The sequence below is a fragment of the Typopeltis vanoorti genome, chromosome 12 (assembly GCF_054136105.1).
Source record: "Typopeltis vanoorti isolate ZY-2024b chromosome 12, IOZ_Tvanoo_1.0, whole genome shotgun sequence".
Taxonomy (NCBI): Eukaryota; Metazoa; Arthropoda; class Arachnida; order Uropygi; family Thelyphonidae; genus Typopeltis; species Typopeltis vanoorti.
The window spans coordinates 53,329,371-53,351,010 of NC_143560.1; the positions used below are offsets into that span (position 1 = coordinate 53,329,371).

Sequence of the window (21,640 nt, forward strand, 5' to 3'; positions counted from 1 at the left end):
AAATGATCCCTCACTAATTTCTCCAAAATTTTAATACTACTGATGAAATACAAACTGGTCCATAGTTTGACACTATCAGTCTGCTACCACTCTTATGAAATGGCACTATCTTACCCTCCTTCCACTCCTTGGGTGAAGGAGGGTAAGATAGATAAAGAGCTGTCAGTTCTTTAGCACATTCTCTCAAAACCTGTGGTGAAATCCCTTCCAGTCCCATTGCTGTATTGACATCCAAAGTCTCGGTATTTGAAATACACTTTCTTCTTGCACTTCTCAATCTTTAATCTGCCCTATCCCTCTAGTATTAAACCTACTCCTCTAGGATGAAATATCCCAATAAAGTGTTCATTGAACAATCCACTATATCCTTTGCATCAGTCACTCTATTCCCATTTTTATCTAACAATGTCATTCTTCCACAATTGTTTCTCCTCTTAATGACCACATAAAAGAATTCCTTAGGATTTTCTTTGGGTCACAGGATCAATCTCTTCTCATATTCCAGTTTTGCCTTCCTTACCATGCTAGTTACTCTCCTGGCCTGAGTCATATATTCTTCATGCATCTACTCTCCATCCCTCTCCTGATATCTCTTCCATAACCTCTTTTTTACTTACAGTACCTATTTGATATTGTTTGTCATCCAATTTATAGCAAATTATGTTCTCCTCTTCAATCGTATTTACAACTTGCTATTGCTGCTAATAAATATTCCTTTGCAGGTTTCCAAGTACTGATGATATCTTACCCTTCCAATTCCTCAATCTATGGAACTGATCCAAGCTGATATCTAAGACACTTATAATCACTTGCCTTATAATTCCTCATCTTCAAAGTCAAAGCCACATGGTCACTCTCTCCAACTGGGGGAAGAGATTCCATCTCAGTTAAAATCAGATTTTCTGATTCTATGATAAAATCTAAAACTCTTGCACCTTGTGTTCCTCCTACTACATGTTGTCTAAGACATTTGTCCCTCAAGAATTCCAGAAATTCTATCATTCCCTTACTACTACGTGCAGTTTCCTCTTCCCAGTTTCTACTGTTGTAGTTAAAATCATCCATAACAATCATTCTTTTTTGCACTCGCCAAGCTGAACTGCCTAAACATCTCCTGCTCTTCACTCTGTATGCTCCCTGGCTTATAGCAACACCCCCCCCCCTCACTAAATATCCTGTCCTGCCCGCCTCTAATTCACACCATATGCTTTCAAAACCATTAGTGCCATTGCTCTCCAAATACTCCATTCTGAGAGGACATTAGTCATCACTTATCATAAGCAGTACTTCACCACATTTTCCCTTCCTATCCTGTTGGAAAATGGTATACCCTGCTACTTCTATTCCTGTCAGTATATCATCTTCCATCAACCATGTCTGAGATCCCTATAATCTTTAGACAGGCTAATGCTATCAGTGCCACCAATTCATCTTTATTCTGAATACTTCTGGCATTAGTATAAAGAATTATGGCATTGTCACTGTTTCTATATCGTTATCCCCTCCAGACTCCACTGGATTCAGCATTATATCCCATTGATTTATTCCCCCCCCCCTTCCTAAGTGACTGTTCCCACAAGAAGCCACCCCTGCTACATCCAGCTTGATAATTCTAGTTTCCCTTCATCGACACACTGACTTGTTCAGAGAACAAGATTCTCTCCAAATGCCTATGCATCCTTCCTTATTCAAATGCAATTCATGTCTTGTATACATTTCCTTTCTGTCCTCAAATGCCCTCCAAGCATCCATGTAATCTAATCCTCTTTTGACACATTGTGGCTATTATACCATTCATTATTGATCTCGGCTCTGCACTATCATACCTGAGCAGCACACTATCTTCCCTCTCTCTGTCTTCTGTACAATCTCAAATATAAACCTCAGATCTCTCTTGCCACCAGATTCACACTGCCTCTCAAGTTGTTTGGGCCTGCCATCACAATCATCTCATCCACCCTTTCACCTTGCTTAATTGCCATAGTCACGCTATCATTCCTCCAGGAAAACACTCCTCTGGCATTCTATCTTGTACACCACAAATCATCTAGTTTCCGTACATCATGCCTCTTACCATTCTGTTTCTTTCTTGCTCACCTGCATCTCTCACTCTCTATCCTCTAATACTTTTTTTTCTTTATTCCCATACTTACCTGCTGTTCTGTCATCTCTCCATCCCTGGTTCTAGCACTGTCTTGTCTTTCTCCCATTCCCTCTCTTTTATTGGTTTTCCTATTCTCTTCCCTTCTATCATTATCTCACTCCTCTTTTTCACTTTGTATTTGTTGTTTCCAGCCACCTAATCTCTTCTTTCATGTTTCAACTCATTCCTGATACATTCTACTTCTTTCAACACTCTCTCTCTCTGCAAGCTACCTACTCTTGCTTGACATTCATCCTCCCAGTTAATACCAACCTCAAATTTCACACTGTTTCAAACCCAATACACTCCCTACTTTTATCTTTTCAGTCACATTCTGCTCGTTTTCCTCACCCTTGATCATTCTACTTCTCTCTCGTCCAGTATTCATTCATCCATTTCCGACATAATGCTGCCAAGGTTCATTATGCTAGTTTCTAAATCAAAGTTTTTCCATTTTCTACAGACATGCACTTGCCAGTCTTCTCACCTGCCACATTCCTAACTGTCAGGATGCATATATGCTGCAAGTACTGCATACACAAAATCCCATAGTATGCTGTGTAAAATATAGTCCTTAAATGGAGGGAAGACTTGGGAGCTATTGGCAAACTGAGCTGTGACTGTCGCCATTATTTAAACACTGCACAAAAAAAACTATACAAATTCCCCAACTGCAAACTGCCTACAGACTATACATTGTATCTGTCTTAGATTTCCTGTAATTTAAAGTAAATAATAATGGAAACTTATCTTTATTTTTGCTGCTACCTTAACATGGCTGACTATAACCTCTCCCTCTGGTGGACCATTCTTGGCAGAGATGACTCTTCCATGAATCAATGTTTTCCTTTTATGTTTTTTTAGTGCTTTTTTTAACGTTTCACTTGACTGACAGTTGTTTTTAAACTGTTCTCATCAGAGACCAAGCAGAACCCTCACAAAGGTAAGAACTCTCCCATACCACAGCAGTCTCATGTGGGAAATTTTTATTTTCACAAGGGAACTCTCAGGCAGTGGGCACATTTATAAAAAGATTTTTTTCAGTTAGTTACAAAAGTCAGTTATACTTGACAAGAAATATTCTATCTTATGCCTTTATCTAAGTATAATGTAAGCAAACAAAGTTTGCATCTTCACAACTAGGCTATTTGTACATGGAAGCTGTTGATTTCACATCAATTACTTAGTAGCCAATAATGCAAAGCACACATCCTTTGTTTGCTCATGCTTTGGATAAATGGTTAAACAAGCATGTAATTTGTTGTAAAGTATATTTTATTTTGTAATCAAGTGAAAAAACTTTCAACTATCTCTAATCCAAAGTATTTTAATGATAAGGCAAAAACACCTTCTTACATACTTGTATATGAATAATATGACTTTTTGCATTAATTCAACCTTGTTATCTTCCTGGATCCTATTTCCACTGATCTGGTCTGTGTAGTGTGATTTGCATTATGGAATATTAAGCCACTTGATATGAAATCAATGCTTTCTGTATACAAGTAGTCTAGTTGTGAAGATACTTCATATGCAAACTTTGTTTGCTTACACATGGATGAAATAAGAATATAATTTCTTGTTAAGGATAATTTGCAGTGCATAAATTTAGGTTTGCATTCAAATATTTGACTATGAAATTATGATTTATAACATCCTTTATTTCTATAAGTTCATAATGCCAGATTGAAGTCTTCAAGCTTTCCTCCTCCCCCTCTCAACTATTATAAGTACTTTTAAAAGGCAAATGTATGGGGATTCTGATCAGAATTCATCTTTGAAGTAGTTTCAGTACCAGGTAAACTGATATAGAAAGCTGTTTTGTTAGTATTGAAATTTTGTTTCATATTAAAATGTTTGACTATGAAAGAAAAAAAAAATTTTTTACCATGAAATCTTCTGCTCTTTATTTCTTTACAAACCACATTTGATAAATCTAATCTTTAAAGGTACCTGTGGCATAACTCAAATTACATGAACAACACCTAGGAATTGCTCCAATCCCTTATTTCTGGTATCTCTGAATCTGTTGGTAGAATTTTGAAGAAGTATCACCTTATTCCCACATTTTCCTATCAACAAAATTTCTCATCTGTTACTATCTACAAAAGACAAACTGTCACCTCTATCATTAGCTAGTGTTTACTAGATACCTTCTAAATGTAATTTGACAACATATTATTGACACTAAACACTGTAGCCAGTGGGATGAAGCTTGTATTCTCTATGGAGCAATTTTAAATATGAATGCCTTTCAAAGAAAGTTGTGAAGCCCTTTTACATTGTTCTCATTTTATGTAAACATCAAAAATAGTTTTAATATTATATTTAATATATTAATTTCTAGCACATGGCAACCATTTTTAATTGGTAAACCACTTGTTGTATGTACCTTGTATTCCCGTTTCTTTGATTTGCTTCGCACTGATAATGTACTGTTATTTTTGGTACGAAATATGTACTTTCATTTCATTAAGTTAATTACTGTGGTTATGTAATTTGTTGTTCATATTTGGTAAAGGAAGTTTGTTTTCTGATATAGGTGGAGTTATTGCATCCACAAAAAGGATGGGCAGAGCTGGATCCAGATAGCATATGGAATGCTTTTATTGAAGTTGTAAAGAATTCTCTGAATAGTATGTTTTTTTACTTTATTTTTCTATAAATTAAATTAAAGATGTCAAGAAATTATATTATTGGTTTAATCCTTTATTCAAGTGTAAGCAAACAATGTTTGCATGTGAAATATCTTCACAACTGGGCTATTTGTATATAGAGGCTAATGGCTTCATATCAATTGCCTTAGTATCCCATAATGCAAAGCATACACCTTTTCAGATGTGTATAATACAATGCATTATGGGAAGGGCCACTACCCAGATTGGTTTCGACCTTCTTCACATGTTTATACTTCTGCATTACTTCGACCTTGGTATCTCTTCTGGGTCTGGTTCCCACTGATGGGACCTCAATAAAGGTCAGAACAGGTTTAATATAATAAGAAATAATAATTACTTTAAGTATTTTTTTAATTATTATTGAAATCATTACTCTCTATATACAAGTAGCCCAGATGTGAAAATACTTCACACACAAGCATTGTTTGCTTACACTTAGATAAAGGATTAAACCAAGAATATAATTTTTTTTCTAATATTGCATTTTAGTTTGCTTTTGTTTTGTGCTATTTCAGTAGCATCTTCTGGTAAGATCCCATTTAATGTTGATTCTGTTCACAGAGAGAAATAATGTGAATATAACAAGGATCTGTATTTAAGCCTAAGGCAAGGGATAAATTATCTCAATTCATTATCTGTACAAATCGCATTTGAATTTCTATAAAAAAAAAAAAAAAAAAAAGATTTCATTAATAATTAACTAATTAACTCATAACAAATTGGGCATGATATCAGCATTAAAAAAAAAAAAAAAAGCTACGAAAATAGGCATACAGAAAACCAAAACTGCACTCTCAGTGGAGAATATATAGAATAAATCAAGCATTTCAGTTACCTAGGTAGAATTTTTATTGAAGTTGACAAGTTAAATATAGAAGTAAAAAATAGAATATCTACATATTCTTCTCCTGGATTCTTCGAGCCACTTCCAAGAATGCAGCTTGAAAAAAAATTTATATAGGAAAAAAAAAATCATCCAAACTTCAAACTTAGCAGTTTTGTTGGCTGAGTTGTGAATGTATCCACTTTCTGTCTGGGGTTAAGCCCTGAGTGGTTATTGTAGTTCAATATAGTCCTTGAATATATCAGCCAATTCAGTAAATATGGATTCATCCTTCATTGCAAAATACTGACATATGGCTTCAATACATCAAAACAAATAGGAACTGTCACTTGCTCAGGATGAACCTGTTAAACTGAATCAACTCCAAACATGTCTTACATGTGACTCTGTTTTTTTTTTTTACAATCATATGAATCATCAAGTTGTGTCTGCTTGCTTTACATGTTAACATTCTTGCTGCAACTACAAAGAAATGCATCTAAGAAATGCACAGTTTTCAGTCCTGTTAATTGGGACTTTTTTTTTGTTAGTTTTGTGGTGTAGAATATGCCTTCAGCGTGGGTAGGGAATCGCCCTGTGTTTTCTCTCTCTACACACACACACAGAAAATGATAATTTTATTTACAAATATTTCAGCAGGAAACTAACAAGCCATCCTCAATATAGAAACAGTTTAACAAGGTAGAATGCTAACAATAGCTTATTTCAAAAGATATTAGTATCACGTGAACTCATGACACAACAACATCGAGATACGAATGTGATACATAAAAGCAAAGATGATTGAAGAGAATGAGACTTCCATATTTTTTGGTAAAGACACAATCATTTCAATTCAAGTTTGACAGTTCACTATGGCTTTGGTACTTTCCTTAAATAGATGTTTGTATTTAAAGTCACATCAACAAAGCAATTGTGTTTTTGACCATAAGATTCTATGTTCAGTATCCACACCATGCTGTGCCAAGCCGACTTTTCAGATTTATTATAAGCAATGTAGGATTGATGTTCCTGTATTCATTTTTCCATATAAATATTAGTTTGTCCAAAATAAAGAAAACTACATGCACGTGGAACTTGCTGTACACCTGGAAGAGTAAGAGGAGACTCTCCTTAGAGGAAGCTAGCCAAAATGAGAGTTTAGTTTTGTTGGTATCAAGTTACATTTCTTTAATATTCTTGAAACAGGTTCAGAGATACTGGACGTGTAAGGAATCAAACTCTTTATACAGTTTCTTGGAGTTGGTGTATAGGATCACAGATGTATTTGTTTCTTGGAGAAACTGTTTTTGATCATAATATTCTGGATATTGAGTTTCTAGCTGGATGTCTTGAGTGTTGGAATAAACAGTGGCCCTTCCCTTAATGCATAATATTATACATATCTGCAAGGAGATGTGTTTTGCATTATGGGAGATACTGTGATAGGAGGGATGTTAGCTTGGTCCACCTTTGCTATGAGTTGCCCGCTGTTGTACTACCTTACCCCAGTCCTGAAGATATTTTCAGGTGCAAACTTTGTTTGCTCACACTTGGATAAAGGATTAAACTAAATTTATTATAGTCTAACCAACTGAAAAATAAACTTTCAACATCTTTCTCTAAATCCAGAGTGATTTAATCGAAGGTGCACACCTTTTGGCAACTCCTATAGGTAAAGATGACCTCGCCATTGCTTCTGCCTGGTATCTCCACCTCTGGGCCTGGCTCCCACTGAAGAGACCTCAATAAAGGTCGAAACTAGTCTGGATAGTGGCCCTTCCCTTAATGCATAACATTATACATATCCGCAAGGAGATGTGTTTTGCATTATGGGAGATACTGTGATAGGAGTGATGTTAGCTTGGTCCACCTTTGCTACGAGTTTCCTGGTGTTGTTACTACCTTACCTCAGTCCTGAAGATATTTTCAGGCGCAAACTTTGTTTGCTCACACTTGGATGAAGGATTAAACTAAATTTATTATAATGTGTACACAATATAGTTGATTCTTTATAATGATGAGCTGAATTGTGCAGTATGTAATGGCTGGTGAAAGTAGGTTTATGATATAAGTGGGTTTACAGTGATACTGCTGGACCTGGCAAAGGCGTTTGACAGGATACCACATGGAATTCTAATCCGTAAACTACAACATATGGGAATGGATATAGGGTTGGTGAGATGGATAGCTGGGTGGTTGATGGAGATATATCAAAGAGTAGTTTATTCAGGAGTAGAGTCCAAAAAACGGCCTGTGACTAGTGGTGTGCCACAGGGTTCTGTTCTTGGACCACTGCTGTTTAATCTGTTCATTAACGATATAGGGAATGGTCTAAGTGGGACAGTTCATTTGTTCGCTGATGATGCAAAGTTGGGTAGGGCGATAGTGAATGCAGAAGATGTCAAAGTCTTGCAAGATGACTTAGATAGATTGGAGTTCTGGACTAAGGAGAATGGATGTCAATTTAATGTGACAAAATGTAAGGTTATGCATTTCGGAGTGAAAAGATTAGCAGCAGTATACCACATTGGTGGAACTGTACTCCAAGAGATTGATGAGGCCAGGGACTTGGGAGTGTTGGTGGATAGGGAGATGAAGTTTAGGGGGCACATTGCGAAAGTAGCTAAATCAGCTCATCAACTCACTTGGTTGTTGAAAAATACCTTGACGAGCAGAGAAAAACAAGTTATTGTACCTCTGTACCGAGCCCTGATAAGACCTCATCTCGACTACTGTGCCCAGATTTGGTCACCTCGGTTCCTTCTTGATGGGGAGGAGGTTGAGAGGATCCAGAGGCGAGTGACTAAGATGATAGCAGGTCTATGGAATGCACCATATGAGAACAGGTTGAAGATTTGTGGGTTGCAGAAACTAGTTGATAGGCGAAAAAGGGGAGATATGATTGAGACATTCAAATTGCTAAAAGGATTCTATAGGATTAATTCAGATGATATTTTTGAGATCAGGACTGGTGGTGGGAGAACTAGGGAACACCCATGGAAGCTGGGCAAGAGCATGGTTAGCAGGGGTGTTAGAGCTGGGTTCTTTACTTTTAGAATGGTAAATGAGTGGAATAAGCTGCCAGAGTCTGTTGTGGGTGCTATGACAGTGAGCGAGTTCAAGGCAAGGTATGATAGATACTGTGAGAATGTTGAACAGCTGTGTGAACATGATGTTTAGGGCCTCCCTCGATGAGTCTAAGGACTCCTGGAGTAGCCCGTGGTAATAATAATAATATCTAGTAGTAAGATCACCAGATGGAGAGTGAGAAAGTAAAATATCTGAAAAGATTGTTTTACCCTCTATTTTTCAACTTCCAGGCTTGTGTGTGTAATCTTTTCACATACAAGCCTGGAATCAGTTCTATGCGAGTGTAATCTTTATTTTGGACAAACTGGTTATTCTGTGGAAAAGCAAATACAGGACCATCTTCTTAAATCACTTGTAATAAACCTAAAAACTCTGGCTTAGTACAGCCTGGTGTGGACACTGGACATGAAATCTTGTTCTTGACCATAAAATCTTATGGTGAAGAACATGATTGCTTCATTTATCACTTTAAATGCAAATTTTTATTTAAGAAAAGTGCTGAAACATTAGCAACTCACCCGAACTTGAATCAAAATGATTGTCTTTACCAAAAATATGAGTCTCATTCTCTTTAGTCATGACTAGTTTTTTTTAAAAGTATCATTCGTATTTTGATGTTGTCATGCCATTTTTTACACACTGCTAATATTATTTGAAATAATTCATTGTTAGTATCCTACACTGAGGATGGCTTTTTAATTTCAAGCATCAAAATATTTGTAAATAAAATATTATTTCTTGTATTTATATGTTAAAAGTATATTCATTATGACACAGGTGCCTTTGAAAACCAATTTTGAGGTGTAGAACATGCATTTAAAGTTTAACACGGGTGGGGAATCACCTTGTGTGTGTGTGTGGTGTGTGTTTTCTGCCTGGTTGGTTAAGTGGCTCTCTCAGTTCTCCAACCAGGAGGTTGCAGGTTTGATTCCTGCCACTGGCATGCTTGTTTACGAACCACCACTCTGCTTATTTGAGGACTTGAAGTGGCTTGATAAAATTCCATGTTTGATCTATAAAGCAGGATTTCCAGAGTAAGTTAAAAATAGAAAAAAAAAAGAAAATCCTTAATCCATACATGGTATTAAGGTACAGGTTTACAACCTTTCTTGGGTCCCAGTTTCATTTAAAAAAAAAATTAAATTAAATATATGCAGCACTACTTGGCTTACTTTAATTCTGATCATTACTAACATCATGAAACACCATACTTCTGGCTTATTTATTATGGCTGGGTATTTGAAGAAATGAAGACATGAATAAGTAAAATAACAAAAGGCAAAATAAAGAAATGTCACTGTACAAATGTTCTCTTCTTTGGGAAATGAATTTTGTAGGGAATGTGGGGTTTCTTTGCACAGTGTATTGAAGGGAAAAACCTCCAGTATTTACTTGACTGAATTTCATTAAAAAAATTTTTTTCCATTAGAAAATAGTGTTAATTAAAATTTTTCATTTGTAATTGTTTGTTGTGATTTTAGTTAGCAACCTCGGCAGAAGGATAGGCATCCTGATCACCTCACTTCTGTAGCCTGACATTTCATATTATTATGTGATCCCTCCAGGGAGTCCAAAGACTCATCAAGGGAGGGCACCTACTCTACAGCTCTGTCTCGACCATCAACTACAACGAACCACAACTACCATCATCTACTCCAACGCCATCTACTGCTCACCACCACTAGTATTTTTACAGACAATCGCAAACATCCATGCCCACAGTGGGATTCGAACCCATAGCCTTTTGGCTGGAGAGTGGATACGCTTACGCTTGGCCAACCAGGTCGGCGTTCATAATAGAAATATTTACCATTTGTAAAAGCAAGAGGGGGTTTACAAGTGGGGTCTACTGTATATGAATTTCCATTTTGTTTGAATGGTTTATTTAATGAGATGCCTTGAAGCTGAACAAATAAGTGATCTGGTTATAGTATGATATACATAAGCGACTAGACTTCAGTATTATTTAGATATGATACCCAAACCTCATTTTGGTAGCACTGGCTATATTACAGTATAGGCCAATGTAGATATAAACTATAGCAACTGTGATGTTAATATAAAATATTGGAATACAACTGTTTGATTTCACTCTACATTCCTGAACAAATTGAATGAAATTGCCACAATAAACTTCTGATGTTAAAAGTAAGTATTGCTCTATAATGCCAAGCAGTTTGAAGAATAAGTGATGAATAGACAGACTGCTTGAAATATTATTTCTTGGGCATTGTTACAACATATAAATCCATATGAATTTATGCATCAATTCATATGGAGAGAACACACAAGTGGAACTTCTGTGTTCTGGTTGACAGTCATATCTTCAGACTGTTTTAGGATATAAAGAGCTTTTGAAAGAGGAAATAATAATCTTTAATTTTGATCTGGATGTCTCATTTTAAAAAAAAAAAATGTTCAAGTTCTTAAAAGAATCACATACAAATATGTATTCACGTATACAGTAATTATGGGGAAAAAAGTGATAATGAAAACAAGAAATAAATCATACTCATTAGCAAAATTTAAGAAAACATTGATTCAACCAGAGGAGAGGCATATAGTGAATTTCAGCAAGGTTGGTGGAGATTGAAAAACTTAAAGCCAGTCTTGGAAAAGAAGAAATCATATAAGAACTTTTTGTCCAGGAAATTGACACATGTTCTTTCAACTGAGTTTGTATGTAAAAGTAGCTAAGTCACAGTCATTGGAAGAATATAGAAGTAACTGTCATGGAGACAAAAAATGTTCTGGAGACTGTTGAAAAAAAAAAAATAGAAATGATGCAAAGAGTAATATAAAGGTAAAAATGAATCAGATGATAGATGACATAAAAACTGAAGATGAAGTGAAAGACATTCTGAATGTTTGCAGTAATTACTATGTTTACTATTAAATGAAACAAGCACTAATAGAACAGTGGTAGAAAATGTTCAGGAGGAATGCACTCATAAATCTAAAATGTTGAGAGGCAGAATAAATATTTGACCAGAAATGCTCAGATATGAGCATTTCTGGTTATACTACAGTTAAACTGCATTATTCAGATCTTCTGGTTTAGAAGGTCAGATGACTAGAGTAGAGATAATACTCCATCTCTATTAAGGGAAATAAAACAATGCAAGAATTACAAAGAATTTCAGTGTTGAATGTTCTGGATAAGATTAATGCAGGTACACTTTAGCAAAGGAGAAGAAAAATTATGAAGGAGAAATTTTGGGATAAACAGGCTGGATTTAAACTAAATAGGTGTTGTCAGGACCTAATTTTTAAGACATAGTTGAGAAATGTGGGAATAGAACAAGTATCTTTTTTTTTTTTCCTCTTTCATATGGAGAATTGCACATGATTAATATATCAAGCGGAAAAATGTTTTCAATATGGTACTGTTATGTGGCATAAATTTTGTAAATATTTTTGATGGTAGAAAAAGTTTGTACTTGCAGGATGGATTTGGTTGGGTGCATGTAGAAAACATTTACTGAAAGAGTGGATACAGGTGGTCTGGAAAACTAGGTGTGATAGAGTAGCTGCTTGAACTTGAGTACTAAGGTGAAAGATTAAGGTTGTTATGACAGGCTAACACATTTTCAAGTAGCTCCTAAAATATGGCTGGTCAAAGCAGCATGAGTTTAATCATCAAGCAAACTTTTTATCCTGGTGCCACAGCGATTGTGTTTCCTGTCTGATAAAAACTAATTTCATCATTAGTTTTATCAGACAAAAAAAGCAATCACTGTGGCAGCAGGATAAGAAGTTTATGATTAAACTCATTGTGCTTATTTGACCCAGCTATATTTTAGGAGTTACTTGAAAATGTGTTAGCCTGTTGTTTGTCAATTTTATTATGTTTAGCATGTTTATTATTGCAAGAAGCATCAGAAATAAAGATACGTGTTTAGTACTGATAACTGAAATGGGACCAAACATTGGCATTAATAAGAAGAGGATATCTTTACAGAAATGGAATGTAATAAGTACAGTGTATTCAGGAAGGATAGAAAGGGAGAGAAGTTTTACTAATGATTGCAGAGGAATTAAAACTAACTAGAGTAGAGATCCTAAATGGTGGTAGTTTGAGCATTACATTCCAGGATCATCTCAAGAGGACTGCAAATACATAGATAATCCTTATGGATCTGTAACAGGAATATCATTAGGGATGATTTCAACTATGGGAATATAGACTATGAGAGAGCAGAAAGCATGTAAAGTGGAGAGAATTTATAATTATTTAGGGATAACTACCTTAAGCACCATGTGATAGAGGGGACTTATATAGTGCAGGGATAGTTTATCAATACATATGAGAATCTGTATATATATTAGTAAATGAGCTATCTGTTTTACCTTCAGTTTGGAGAGAGGGAGAGAATCATGCAGTTTTAACTTGGGAGGTATCAAATCATGTGAGACTTTGGATAACAAATTATATGTTGCATTATAAGGCAGATAAGAATGCTATTGAAAGCAGTACTTGATGTGAAAAACTGCATAGTAGAAGAATCAGGAGTTCAACTTACATTTTTAACAAAGATAAATTAAATATTGATGATATATTAAGTAAGGCTGGTGTAGTGAGAAGCCATTTGAATAAAGTTTTAATTGGTTATGGAGTAAGAGGAAAATCACTTAAAAATCAATTTAAGAGAGTATTGTAACCAGTAGGTTTTGCATGGAACTTATAAGAAGTTACTAATATGCATTCTTGAGGGAAAAGCACAGTTCTGGGGGGGGGGGAATTAAAACAGGGTTCTGATAATGAAAAATTTTTGAAAACTGCTTTAGAAGACTGAAGTGTAGAGACTGATCAAATCAGAAACCCATTAGACTAATTAAAAAAAAAAGCTATTGATCAGAAACTAGACATGAAATCTTAATTGCATTGAATTTTCATAAATCTGGTAATTCCTATGAAGATATACACTAGACCAGTGTTTCTCGATGTGAGGCATGTGCCCCACAGGGGGGGGGGGGATTTGAATATTTTTGGGTGCAATTAGAAAATGATGTTGCAATCGTCACCTCATCACCGATATACTCAAAAAAACTCTCCATTGTTTGCGATAAATTGTCAATGTTGCAACCCTGACTTTCCGAGAAAAAAAGCTGACATCTCTAGTACAGCAGTCGACATAAATACTGTATCAAGAACTCTCAGAAAAGCAAAATGATGAGTCTATTAGAACTTTATTCAACATAAAAGGGACAATGGCATGGCTTTCTGATGAGACAAACGAAATACCAAAATTCAACTAGTTTTGCAAAAAAAAAAAAAAATACTGTTGCCCTTCCCTTCGTCATATTTAGTTGAATGTGGCTTTAGTGCTGTAAATGACTTGCTACTGAAAAAAAGAAATCGTCTAGATATCACAAACCGTGGGGATTTGAGATTGAAAATGACTAAATTAGTACCTCAAATAAAAACTCTTTGCAGCAGACATCAAGCTCAAGGATTGCATAAACTTGGATTTTATTTTCCCGAGTTCAGTTTCATTTATGTTTTATAATATACGTGTGATGTAAAATTTATATTCATTGAAGAAAGTCAAGTTAAAAACAGTTTTACCTATGTTCCTTTTTTATATAAATTACATATTTATATTATACTTTTTCAGAACTTGGCTGACTATTATGCTAGAGGGGGGAGGGGCCATCAAAATCTTTGAGGCATTGACGTGGGGCATGATCCAAAAAACGTTTGATGATATGGCAATGCATTCCAATCACAACCATTGTCCATGTGAAAAATACTTGCTCCTTACCATCTTGCCTATACAGCTTCTAGGGATGTTCAAAATAGTTCTTCCCAACTTTCCATCATCTTCATGCTACTGCAAATCACCATTTTAATTTTAAACCTTTCTCAGTATCATTAACATAAAAGTTAAATGGCAACACTCCCAAAATAGACTCATGAGGCACACCACTACTGACTTTCCTCTTCTGGGATATTGCTCACCCCCCCCCCCCCATGTACAACTCACTGGTACCTATCAGCCAATCAGTTTCCAATCCAGTGCACTAATCTGTGTACTTATCCAGCCTGACTAGCAAATGCATGTTGTCCATAAAGAATGCTGCTGGTCTAAACCCATTTCTGAATTTTGGTCCTCACTAACTCTGCAGCACTTTAACTACAACTCCAAAACACCTCCCTTATGAAGCAGAAAAATTTTTCCCTTTTTCCACTCCTTTGTATCTTGGATTAGTGTAAGTGACTCATTAAACAAATACAATGACGCTATAACTCCCTGAAACATTCCCTCAAAACAAACATTGATATATCATCAAGTTTATTTACTCCACACTCCATATACCTCCTGCTCTCGCCATCAGTTCCTCATTCTCCCTTACCACTGCACTAAAGCTGCATGATGTCACATTCACATGGATAAAATATCCTTATGAATTGTTCATTTAATGTCTCAACTATATTCTCTACAGTGGTTATCACTGTACCATTTTCACCAAATCCAATATCATCCTTCTATAATAATATTTCTTCTACTGGCTATGTAACAAAGGAATTCCCTGGATCCACCCTCCCTTTCTCAATAACTAATTGCTGCTTATAGTGCACTTTTGCTACCCTTACTAAGCAAGCCACTTTCCATGACTCCCACAATATGTAATATCATGAATACATTTTTCCAAACTGTTTCCAAATCCATTTCAGAATTTATGGATCTGATGCACTAAAATTGTAAGCACTATATACAAAAATGTATATTGTGTTCATTTTTTCGCTTTTAATAAAACTAATTACTCAATAAATAAATAAAATCTTCCATGTTGCATATAGATCAGCATTGGATAACCCACTGAAATGGTTAGTAGTTTAATTACATTATTATTTTTTTAATTATGTGACATTTTTGTGCATTTGTAATGATTCTTTCCAAAAAATTTCCATTTTATTCTTCCTATTCATTTACCATGCTAGAAAAACATTTTCTTAGAAAAATGTTTGGAAAATGCTTAGAAAGCTTTCCAAAAACTTTATTGGATTGTGTGGGTCTTATATCAATAGTTTTGATTTTTATGAATTGAAAATTCAGGATGATTCTAGAACAATTTAGTCATACCTATCCTAGTCTTGCCTAGAAATTTAACATGCATTTTTCAATTGTGGAAACAAATATTGGGTGGGGGAAACATGTTTTAGTTATATAACAAACTTTTAAAAAATTTATTTTTTCACAAATCATAAATTTTTTTCAGAACTATTTTCTGAACACTTCAGAACAAAAAAAAAAAATTGGTTCTGCTATGAACTAAATTTGTAGCATCTAAAGTTACTTGATAGTAAGGGTAATGATGATTATAGGAGATTGTATAATCCGATACTAGACGATCATATGATATGTGGAAGTAGGCTGATGCATGAGGCTACCTGTGACTTGTTTAGTGGAGTTTTCTACATGTGGACAGGAAGAATTTCTTTCATACTATCGAATAACTCCTACTATTTTGATTCTCCATATAATGTGTATAATATATATTATATATATATAAACAATTTTGATCAGATTCTTCATTCTTTTAAGGTGCTGGATTGCATTCTAACCAAATTTCTTGTATGGGCATCTCTACATTGCGTGGCACTTTTATCACTTGGGATAAGTAAGGCTTATCAGATTTTATTTTCTTACATTTTTTTTTGTAAATATTGAATGTATATTGCAACTGAAATTATTTTATAACTGAGAAAGCAAAAGATTTTTAAATGGAGGCAAGCATTCCTCAAAGACAGTGTTTCTCAAAGTGGTATATGTATCTTCAGGGGTAAGCAAAAGGTCTTGGGGGAATATGAGGCACTTTTTTTTAAATTTTTGTTGCTATAATGGCACAGATAAGTGCAGATCTAATTTGTCATTAATTTTTCAATAACTAAAAAATCCAAAGGAATTTTTCAATGAAATTTAACTTTTACATGTATCTGATCTCTGTTAGAACCACATCTGGTTGGTAGCATGATCATGATCCAACCCTTATAGTTTGAACTGTTTGCATTAAAAGTTTAAATTTAAATAGTTTAAACTGTGTGGTCAGAACTCTCCACTAAATTTCAGAATCATTTGTCTTAAATTGTAACAATACCCAATAATTGTTTCACCACCTGTGCGTGCATCTACTTAATCAATGATGGTTTCACTACCTGTGCATGAATCTACTGAGTCTTTTGTGCTCGTGAACCTCAAAATCCTGTCTTTTTGACATGTAGCCTTATTTATGTGGCTAAAATATATACAGTAGATTCTAGTTAATTGGGACACGTCGGGACTAGAACACTTTTTACCAATTATGCAAAATTTTATGGAAAAAATAAAATATCACAAAAAGTTAAAAATGTTTTAAAATAGACAAACTTTCAGTATACCTTTTGTTAACCATGTTTTTATTTAAAAATAACTAAACATACACGTGTCAATATCCCTAAAGAGGTGAACTATACATAGGTATCCATCGAAGCATATTTTCCTTAACAATTATTTTTGGAAATTTATCTAGTGTACCCTGACATGTTCCCTTTCTAGACTGCAACTGAATAAAATTGGCACTTCAGATAAAGGACTGCCTTCTTGCATAAAGTATCATAATAATTCAGCAATAAATTTCCTGGTTTCCTGGTTAGTCACTCATGTTCAGGTGCATCATTGTCATTACTTTCCTTGTCTTCTGGGGTCTTTAGGTATTTTGTTGCAATTTGTTCAACCATCTTCATTTTCATTGTAACATTTGAAGGCTATTGTCAATGCATAAAAACTCTTTGTAGTTTCTGACATTATCATTATCAGTCATATCTGGCATTTCCTGGTCTGAATTCTTAAAACCACAATATCAAAGCAGTTTTGAATTGTTTTGCTGCTTATTTCTCGCCAACTATCTGCAACAAATTGTATTGCCTGTAAAATGGTATATTTTGCACTGATTTTTTGGCCATTGAAGATGATGTCAGTAGATTTTCTTCAGTTGTTTCAAGGATGTAGTGTATCAACCTTCTGCAATACGATGTCTTCAAATTTTTTATGATTCCCATGTCCAGTGGCTGTACTAGTGACATGGCATTAGCAGGAAGAAATTCAAGTTGGATGTTTTTCAAGCAGTCTAATTAAGGGTGTGCCACACAGTTTCCAGAAACAGAAGAATTTTTCTTGAATTTCATTGCAATTCTGCATCCCAACTCGTTAGCCATTCCTGAAAAATAACGGAAGTCATCCATGCATTCTTATTGGCATAATACAGAACTAGCAAATTGTCCATTCTAAACCCTTCAAAACATCAAGGCTTGGTGGTTTTTCCAATTTATTTATTTATTCTTATGGCAAAAGCAGCTGCAGGTCAATGTCAGACCAGAAAGCCAATCCAGGCCTCATCTGTCACCTTGTGGATGTCCTGGAGGCCGCCACCATGAAATTGGCACCTTGGGCAGTCATTCACAATATGAGTGATCATCTGGGCCACAGGGGAACAGTCACAATAAGGCTTTTTCCAATAACCAATAGCTTCTGTTTGTCACTTACTGACATTGTTACAGCAGCACAACATGGTAAAGTGATCTATTGCTTTTTTTTTTTTTTTTAACCTGACAGCTCTGCAAGTTTATAGCTCAAAGAACCGTCTCGTGTGGCATGGTAAAACAGATATCTTTAGTCAGCATCATAGATTTCATAAGGACTAAACTTCTGCAGCAATTTGGGTAGTTAAGTTGACTTCCACTGTTCAGTCTTCACAGTATCAGTACTGTCCTCACTGTGTGCCTTCTTAAATTTTATTTCATGTATGGTTTTCCATTGTGATAACCAACATCTGTAGCTTTAAAGCTCATATGACCCAACTTTTTAGCTCTTCTGATTTGGTTTTTAACATTTGGCCATTAACACGCATGCCTTGTCCAGTTACTATAAAGTACCATTCATTGAGAGCCTCCTCAATGTCTGGATCCTTGCCTTCTCACTTCCATTTTTGGGATTTTCCCTGTTGCCCATTATGCGATGCCCATTCTCCTCGCAATTTGTTCTGCGGGCTTAACAAACATGTGATTGTAAATTTTGGAACACTGGTTATCTCTGCCAGCTGACGATGACTGGTGTTAGACAGTTGGCTTTTTATTTTGCAAATGAAGCCAATTTTACCTGCTAACGTTAGATCTTTCCTTGGCATCTTGACAGGGGCCTTATGAAACAAAAAAAAAAAAAAATCTATCGCTACACTGTTTGTTACACTTTTTACTAAAAAAATTAACACTCTTTGTTTAATGAAAAGTATGCTACCTAGCATTTAATGTAATTAGAATCATTACACTGTCAAAATATGTGCATCCTCTGATCCCAGCACTGACTGACAGCAACACTCTCTATGCAACTTACTACACATGTGCCATCTACAACCACTGTCCCGATGAAGCAGCAAGATGGCCCAAACAAGCAAAGCAACTTTGGGTTTTATTCACGATTTGTTTCTGTTAATCAATATGTGTACCAAATAAATGGCTGCTCCAATTAATAAATTCCCCAATTAACTGGAATCTACTGTGCATACACACACACCACTGCATTTTACTAAACTAAGTTTTTCGAATCAAAAAGTTTCATTTCTCGTTAAACTTTTTTACTATTAAAAATTTAAATTTCATTATTTTTTCTAACGTGTGTGTGTGTGTGTGTGTGTGTGTGTGTGTGTGTGTGTGTGTGTGTTTTATATTGGATTCATATAACTAAAAATTCATTTAATAATAAAATAAAAATCCCATGTTTGTAAATTACTATCACAAATGTTAACAAATAAATTCTCCCAAATTATTTTTTCTTGAGAAGAGGTATTACATATTCTTATCTTAAACATGCAGTAATGCTAAAATTAATCATTTATTTATCAATAATAGAAAAGATGAATTAAAATATTTAGTATTTCTGAAAACTTTATGTAATTCCAATATTTCATACAAATTGGATAGTTTAGTGGAAATAGTTGCCTCTATGTCTAAACTAAAAAGCTACCTATTAATTTTTATTTATTATTATTATGATGATTCAGGCCTTCATGGAGTCAAAAGACTCATCATGGGAGGTCCTTCATAGAAAACAGTCTATCATACCACTCCTTGAACTCATTGACCGTTCATGCTCTCACCACTCTATCAGGCAATGCATTCCACTGTTCGACCATCCTCCATGCAAAGAAACCCCTCCTCACCCTCTTGCTCACAGCTTCCTTATAACTTACAGGGATGGCCTCCTTGTCATCATTCTTTCCTGCTGTTCTACCAAGCAAAAGAACTCCCCAGCATCAATCCTGTCACTACCTCTCAACAGTTTAGCAGTTTACCTCTCATCCACCCTTTCACCTCACTTAATTGCCATAGCCACACTTTCTATCATTCCTCTGGCATCCTATCTTGCACACCGTGGATCATTGAGTCTCCATACACACACATCTTACCACTCTGTTCCTTGATTGCTTACCTGAATCCCCTCACTTTCTCTCTCCTCTAACACTTTCTCTCCATGTTCCCCTACTTACCTGCAGTTTTGCATCTCTCTCTCTATCACTGGTTCCAGCACTCCCTTGCATTATTCTCATTCTCTCTCTCTCTCCTACAGTTTCTATTCTCTCCTAGGGCCTCCATAGCTCAGTTGGTATAGACGAAGCCCTTTGGTTGGAAAGACATTGGCTCAATTCCCTTCCATGACGTGAGGAACCTTTATCTGGTCTCTTTCAACTAAAGGTAGTTAGCTAGTCTCATACGGAGATAGAGGGTTTTTTCACCAGGAAACTCGGGTTTTTTGTACCTCAGAACAGGCAAACCAGCTCCATGAACATACACATGAATTTACAGTCATAAATAGATAATTAATCTCTCACTAGGAGGGCTCGACCAGTCCTAAGGGACAGTTGAGGAATTGGGGGGAAACCCCACATGTATAAATTAAAAAATATTCTCTCCTATCATTCCCATAACTCTCTCTTCTACTGTTTCTATTCTCTCCTCTTCTATCATTCCCATAACTCTCTCTCTCACTCCTACTCTGATTCACCTTGCATTCATCTCTTCCATTTGCTTAATGTTATCTTTCACATTTCTCAACTCATTCCTGAGACATTCCACCTCCTCTTTCAGTTCATCTCTCTCTCTCTCTCTCTCTCTCTCTCTCTCTGCAAGCTACCCACTCTTGCTCATTATTCATCCTCCCATTTAAGAACATCTCTGAATATTTCATAATTATTCAAACTTTCTACACTTCCCACTCTTACTTTTTCATTTATATTTTGCTCATCATTCTATCACACTACTTGTCTCTCTAGGTCTATATTCACCTGCCTCTGACACAATGCTGCTGAGGTCAGTTATGGTAATCTCTAACTCAAAGTTCTTCCCATTTCCTACATTTTCTGCATATATGTACCCCTCCATCTCTCACCTGCTACATACCCAACTGCCAGGATGTATACATACCACAAGCACCGCATACCACAAAATCCTGTAGTATTCTACGCAAAATGTAGTCCTTAAATGAGGAGGACTTGGTGCCATGCCATGGTTATACCCAGTGGCAAGTTATAAGGGGCTCGCACGAGCCCTTTGTTAAATTTTTCTCAAATTTACGAGCCCCTTGTTCTTATTTACTTTTTTATTTTTTCAAAAAAAAAACATTTTTTGAAATATATTAAGCAACAAGCTCATATGGTAACCTAATAAAAATTAGTCTATTCGACAGTGTATATTTGGAATTATTGTTTCAATTCCTCTATAACGAATGCACCCAAGTTTGAAAGTAAAATAAGCGCATGCGTTATGTTTAGATAATATTTATTTTATTATTTATAGATTGTTTGTCATAAAAACTTCTATCGCAAACAAAAGAAATTTTTTGTTTTCATAAAAAATTTTCATAAAAA

At 35.3% G+C, this 21,640-nt stretch overlaps 1 protein-coding gene across 3 annotated transcripts in view; it reads left to right on the forward strand.

The window, feature by feature from the left end:
• LOC150100793 (glycerol kinase 5) overlaps window positions 1–21,640 on the forward strand; it is a 329,559-nt gene that overhangs the window by 84,828 nt on the left and 223,091 nt on the right. For all 3 annotated transcript variants that reach the window (XM_090401274.1, XM_090401275.1, XM_090401276.1), the window contains exons 3-4: window positions 4,686–4,779; window positions 16,288–16,363. In XM_090401274.1, the coding sequence (XP_090257400.1) occupies window positions 4,686–4,779; window positions 16,288–16,363 (170 nt within the window). The remainder of the gene's footprint in view (window positions 1–4,685; window positions 4,780–16,287; window positions 16,364–21,640) is intronic.